Source organism: Phascolarctos cinereus, unplaced genomic scaffold (assembly GCF_003287225.1).
Source record: "Phascolarctos cinereus isolate Bilbo 61053 unplaced genomic scaffold, phaCin_HiC Scaffold_4;HRSCAF=312, whole genome shotgun sequence".
Lineage (NCBI taxonomy): Eukaryota > Metazoa > Chordata > Mammalia > Diprotodontia > Phascolarctidae > Phascolarctos > Phascolarctos cinereus.
Window position 1 is genome coordinate 118,755,033 of NW_027555847.1, and position 6,560 is coordinate 118,761,592.

Sequence of the window (6,560 nt, forward strand, 5' to 3'; positions counted from 1 at the left end):
TTTCCTTCTTTCTCTGTGTGGGAGTCCCTCCCCACCCCTTACTTATTGTAAGGCCTACTTATTTAAAGAGGGCTACTCCCAGAGTTTATCAATTCATTTGTTATACAGGTGGTCTCAAAGACCAAAGGGTAAACAGTTATAAGATTAAGCCTGATGGTTTTGGGGCCCTCTCCTCTTAAATTAGCCCCATTAAAGTAGACTATCTGGTATAAAATTTTGTCAGTACCTATTCCCATATATTGGGGTTACAGCATTAGAACAAACATAAAAGCCCAAACTAAACATAGGGTACTGGGTGGAACAATGGATAGAGTGTCAGGCAATCAGTAGACACCTGTGTTGCTTGAGATTTTGCTCCGTCCTCTTGTTAATCACTATAAAAGATCTTATCACTCAGCCTCTTTGACTGCTGAGGAGTCATGGACCCAATTTATTGGTCATACTCCCAAAGCTAGTTGATTGTGCTTAGAGCTTTGCTTTTTTACTCTACCTTTTTTTCCATTTAGCAAAATCAAAGGTCCAATCACATCACATCCCTACTCAAACTCCAGTTGCTCCCTATCACCTCCAGAATCAGATAAAAAATCCTGTTTGGCATTCAGAGTCAATTCAAATCATTCCAGACCTCTCCATTCTTCTTATACCTTACCACTCCTCCAATGACACTGGCTTCCTTGCAGTTCCTCACACAACACACTCCATCATCCAAGTGAGCATTCTCACTGGTTGTACCCCACACCTGGAATATTCTCTCTCCTCTACTTTGACTCTTCAAGTCCCAGTTTAAATAGTCACCTTCTTCAAGATTCACAATCTCTCTTAATTCAAGTGCCTTACCTTGATTATTTCCTACTCATTCTATGTACAGCTTATTTATACACAGTTGTTTGCATGTTGTCTCCATTAAATGGTGAGCTCCTTGAGGGCAGAGACAGTCTTGTGCCTTTCTTTGTATCCCCAGCTCTTAGCTTAGTGTCTGGCTTGTAGGAGGGTACTTAATATTTGACTAACTACTGGAAATGAAACTTCCTACCTCCACAATTTCTCACATTTTTGCCCTCCCATTTGATTTCTATTACCACCCAAAAGCCTCCTAGCTAGCCTGCTTTCCTTCAGTTCCTCCCAATTCACTTTCTACATTGTTGCCAGATCAGTCATCATAACAACAGATTTGATAGTGTGTCCCTTCTGCTCAAAACTCTTTCACCAACTATAACTGTTCACTGAATTTAACATCCAAATTCCTTAGTTGGTACTTGGAAGCACTCTACAATCTAGCACCTACCTTCCTAGCCTCCATGATTCTCCTCTCCCAGTGCTCTAGATTATAGCACAAAATGAACTGTTTGCCATCCCTTGTACACATACAGCATCCTCCTAGCTCCATCTCTGTTTATACTATTCCTTACATCTGAAATGTATTCACTTGTTTATGAAGCCTAAAAATTAAGTCTACCCACAACTTTTGAACTTTAAAATTAAAAAGCTCAGTATATATGTGTGTGTATATACACATATATATGTACACAGACACACACAAAATGAGCTTCCTAACAAAATATACTAACTATTAGAAAACAGCCTGCAGATTTTGCCCAACTAGATTTGGTTTAGTTGGAGGCTACCCTTTAAAGTAAAGAACACATGAACCCAAGTGAACAGAGGCCTGGGTTTGACTACCTGTGCTAGCCCTTAAGAGTTTCAGGAACCTGGACAAGTCACTTAAGTTCTGAGCCTCATTTTCTTCACTTAGGAAATGGTGATAATAGCTCTACTCCCAATTAGCATGACTAATGATCTCAACATGGCTGTACCCATTTAAAATCTACACTATTTTTAGTTATAATTATGTAATATGATTGGTTCCATTGGTTCAAGCCCAATGGAAACATGCAACTGGAATTGAAATAATGCAACCACTTCAAGGGATCCTTATTTGCACCAATAAGGACCTAGCTGTAATACCTGCAATATATACCTCAAAGGGGTAAGATGGGGAAAATACTTCATAAGCCTTAAAGCCACAGGTGGGGAAATTGTGGCCTCAAGGACACAAGTGGCCCTCTAGGTCCTCAAGTGCAGCCCTCTGACTGAATTAAACTTCACAGAATAAATCCCCTTAATAAAAGGATTTGTTCTGTAAAACTTGGACTCAGTTGAAAGGCCTCACCCAAGGATCTCAAGGCCAAAGGTTTCCCCACCCCTGCCTTAAGCACTAGAGTCCAGTTACTGAGTCATTATATTTGGGCCTTTCACAGGTACCCACCAAAACAAAAACAAAAATAACATACCCCCAAAGAGGACCAATGCTGAATGCTAAAAATATGTTCAGGTATGAACTAAAAAAAATGAATGAACAAGCATTTATCAAGTGCCTCCTCTGTGCCAGGCTCCATCCTGGGGATACAAAGACAAAAATGAAACAATCCTCTAACTCAAGGGGCTAATGTTCTATTGCGGAAAACGTTATTTACATATATTAGTACAATTTCTAGGGGTGCTGAAGAAGTAGGTGGGCTAGGGAGGAAATCGGGAAAAGCCTCATATAAAAGCTGGTGCTTGAGATGAGCTTTGAGGGTTACTGAGTTTTAAGGGCAGCACGGTGAGAAAGTGGATAGAGTGCTGTGCCTACAGTCAGGAAGACCAGACTTCAAACTTGGCCTCAGACACTTACTAGTCAAGTGAGCCTGGGCAAGTCACTGAACTGTTTGCCTCAGTTTCCTCATCTGTAAGATGAGCTGGAGAAGGAAATGGTAAACCACTCCAATATCCTTGCCAAGAAAACCCCAAATTAAGAGATGGGCAAGACTGAAACAAATTTGAACAAGACCAAATGAATTTTAAGAGGCATAGGAGTGTAATCCAGGTATGGGGGTCAGCCAGTATAAAAGTATAGTAAATAGAGACTGGACATCATTTGAGGATCACCACTTTGGTTGGACCATCAAGTGCAAGAAGAGGAGATAGAGTAACGTGTAATAACCCTGGAAAAGCAGGCTGGGACCAAATCCTGAAGGGCTTTAAATAAAGAGTTTGCGTTTTCTTCCATAAACTTTACATAGTCAGAGATAAAACCATTCATCCATAAAGGGTAGAAGAATGGTGACAGTAAATCTAAAAGGAGACGTTATTCAGACTCTTTCTAACTGTGGGGAAAATTGCTTCCTCATTCTTCCCCCTTCCCCCCATTAAAAACAAAAAGCTCTTAAAGGTTTACTATGTACCCAGCACTGTATTTTTTTTAAATGCAGTAGATGGGTATCAAGACCAGAATAAGCTTGTCTCTAACTCTATTACTTATTAAAATGAGAGTTCCTTGAGGGCAGTATTTTTGCCTTTCTTTGTATCTGGCATATACTAAGCATTTAATGTTTTCTGACTGAAGGGAAAATACAAGCAATAAATACAAAAGTTTGAAAGCAGAGAAAACATTTAACACCCCACCTGAGCTTTGAAGTAAGAAATGGGTTGTAAGAGGCACAGGTGAAGTAGATTTCTGGCAATGAGGTACAGCTTGTGCCAATCAATATAAAAATACTAGGGATAGTAAGCCCAGCGAGGGTAGGGGTCAGAATTTTTTGGGGGGAGAATGTAGTCACACAACTGGGAGTGTCTTAACATTACGACTATTTTCAAGGGTTGAAAATAATACAAAAACATTTAAGAGGGCATTGGGTTATGGTGTGAGTTAGCAGTGATCCATATGAGTCAGACTCCAAAAGGGCCATACACACACTGAAGGCAGAAGTCACCATATCCAATGAACTTTGCACTTCAAATTAGCCTAAGACTCTCAAAACATTACCTGACATAGGAAGGCACAGCTAGAATTGGAAATGGGTAAGGAAAATAGGATGTATTCCAATCCACAGTCCGGCGTGCCCCACCCCGCCAAACCCTTCCTCTATCCAGCAATGAGGAAAAAAAAAAAAAAAAAAGAAAAACTCTGCCGCTGGTCCCAATAGGCAGCAGCTCTCTTCCCAAAGAGAGTGTCTGTCTAGGGAGGTGGCGGAGCCTCATTTGTTTTTGTGTGGAAAAATTAAATTTTTTTTTTAAACACGGCCTACACATGGAGCTAAGGGAAAAACCTGATGCTCAATAACCCGTCGTATTTCCCTCCTCCTCCGCAACCCTACCCTTACCCATTCCGCTCACCTCACTCGAGTGCAGCAACCTAGAACACGTGTCTGTTTCACCCACCCACGGTACTTCCTAGCCAGCACTCTCCGGATGGGCTTCTCCCTGCCATCACCCCCCTCCCCCATATACACAACACACACACACACACACACACCACACTCTCTCAAAGCCCGGGTGGGGCCTAGGGAAAAAAAAAAGTCTAGGCTAGGTTTCCTCTTCCTCCACACCTCCAAGTGGATCCCAGAAGACAGCCTCTTAGGTACCCCAGGAAAAGCCTATGACACATGGTCTCGGCATCTGTACCATTCATCTCCATAACCTCCACACCACCTTCATTGTACCAGTGCGAAGAAGGTGGGTGGGAATGACATAGTGTGTGAGTGAGTGAGAGAGAGAGAGAGAGAGAGAGAGAGAGAGAGAGAGAGAGAGAGAGAGAGAGAGAGAGTGTGAGTGTGAGTGTGAGTGTGAGTGTGAGTGTGAGTGTGAGTGTGAGTGTGAGTGTGTGTGTGTGTGTGTGTGTGTGTGTGTGTGTGTGTGTGTGTGTTGGGGATGGGGGGGGCCCGAGGGTGTCGCTGCTACTGCAGCAGCCCCACGGATGCAGACAGGATCCAGAGACCCGCCAAATCCAGTAGGGGAGAGCCTGCCTTCCCAGCCCTCCCTTTCTCCACCTTTCCCACCTGACTAAGTTCAGCAGCCAGCCTCCTGCCCCAGGAGAGCTGGGCGGGCAGGACCAGCAGAAGGATGGACCTGGTCCACAGGTGCGCAAGAGCGGGACTTTCCCCTTCCCAGCCGCGTCCCTTCTCCCCAGCTGGGGGTCCCAATGTACAAAATGAGAGATTGGAGACGTCCCCTGCAGCGCCCAGCCTTACGACTCCTGGCTCTCCAAAAGGTCCCCCCGCCAGTCCCCAGGTGAAGCTCGAGCGATGTTACGGCCTCCCTGCGCACCTGGAGGCAGAGGAGCTGGGGGGGGCGGCGGGGAAGACAGGTGCCCAGGTACGAGGCGAGGGAGGAGGGACGGACAACAGTCCCAGGGCCGGAGCATCTCTCACCTGCTTGCCCCGGTAGAAGAGGCGCTGGCGGTCCGGGGCCACGTTGAACAGCTCCCGGATCTTCTCCCGTAACGTCTCGATCTTGGTGAGACGCGACAGGTCGTCGATAGTCCGCGTCTCGGTGCCGTCTATGGTGCGGACCTGGATCCACATCCTGACCCGAGAGGGGGTGGGGGTGCGGAGCGGAGCGGAGCCGGGGACTGGGGGGGCGCCGGTGCCTCCCCTCTTTGTCTCCCCCTCCTCTTGGCCGAGGCTCTCACACCCCCACCGCGCGCCTCCCCAGCCCCTGGGGACCCCGAGCGCACGAGGGAGAGCGCGAGGTAGAGAGTGAGCGAGAGCGTGCGCGGAGCGCCCGGAGCACTCGGCGGTGGCGGCCGGCGGTACCCCGAGCGCGCACACCCCCAGAGGTCGGGGAGGGGGGAGGAAGCGGAGCGGGGGAGAAAGAGGAGGAGCGAAACAGCCGGAACTGGGAGGAGGCGGGGGCGAAGAGCCGCAGGAGACACTGACAATGCCTACGCCGCCGCGGCTTTAAAAATAGGAAGGAGCCATAGCGGACCGGACTGACTGGGACTGTTTATGAAGAGCTTGCTGCTCTCACATGGAGGTCACGGCGCCAACCGGTTCTCGCGAGATCCGTGCGGATCCGGCCTTAAAGAAACAGCGGCCCACGAAGCGAGGGACGGACAGACGAGAGTGACCTGTGGGGTTGCGGGCTGAAGAGCGGGGCGGGACGAGCTATATAGGCTGGCCCCGCCCTCACCCCGCCCCCGCGCCTCAGAAGCACACGCCCGCGCGCCAGTTCCTCTCCCTTGAGCGCGCGGTTTGGCGCCCGGGGGTGTTCAGCGCCCCGCCCCCTCCTCCAGAGCAGGCCGTCGGCCCTCGGGGGCCTGGGTTTTCCCTTCTCGCGAAAACTCCCCAGTAAACAAAAGACACTTTGGGCCCGCTGGGTGTGCACGTGTTCCTCCCTTGGGCCCCGGACGGTCCCAAATTTCTCCGCAAACTACTCAGAGCTGAGCGCTAGGCCGGGCTCGCCCCTCTAACGGCCCGATTTTCCTCGCCCTGGCCCGGTCCGAGGTCGGTGGAGCCACTCTCTCCCTTACCCCTTCACCCAGCCATGCCCCTGCCCTCGCGGCCCGGTGCTGGAGTTTCCCGCCACAGGCCAGGCCCAGGCGGCCGGGTCGGCACAGCTGGGCGCCCGCTAGCCCGGGCCAGTCCGGCCGCGTTATCCCCCCCCGCGTTATCTTCCCGAGGAGTTTGTGTTTCTTTCCAATGCGGTTGAAGGGCACCCATGGCCGAAGATTTACAGGCTCATGGAAAAGGCTTATTTTCCCCCAACGGTTACATTTTTAAATCACACTCTCAGAGCCACCA

At 48.9% G+C, this 6,560-nt stretch overlaps 1 protein-coding gene across 1 annotated transcript in view; it reads right to left on the reverse strand.

Annotated features, from left to right (window-relative positions):
- Positions 1-5,883, reverse strand: part of UHRF2 (ubiquitin like with PHD and ring finger domains 2) — a 178,895-nt gene extending 173,012 nt beyond the window's left edge. Inside the window, 1 exon segment of the mRNA XM_021006289.2 lies at positions 5,190-5,883. Coding sequence (XP_020861948.1) covers positions 5,190-5,342 — 153 coding nt within the window. The 5' untranslated portion in view covers positions 5,343-5,883.
- Between the last annotated feature and the right edge of the window lie 677 nt (positions 5,884-6,560).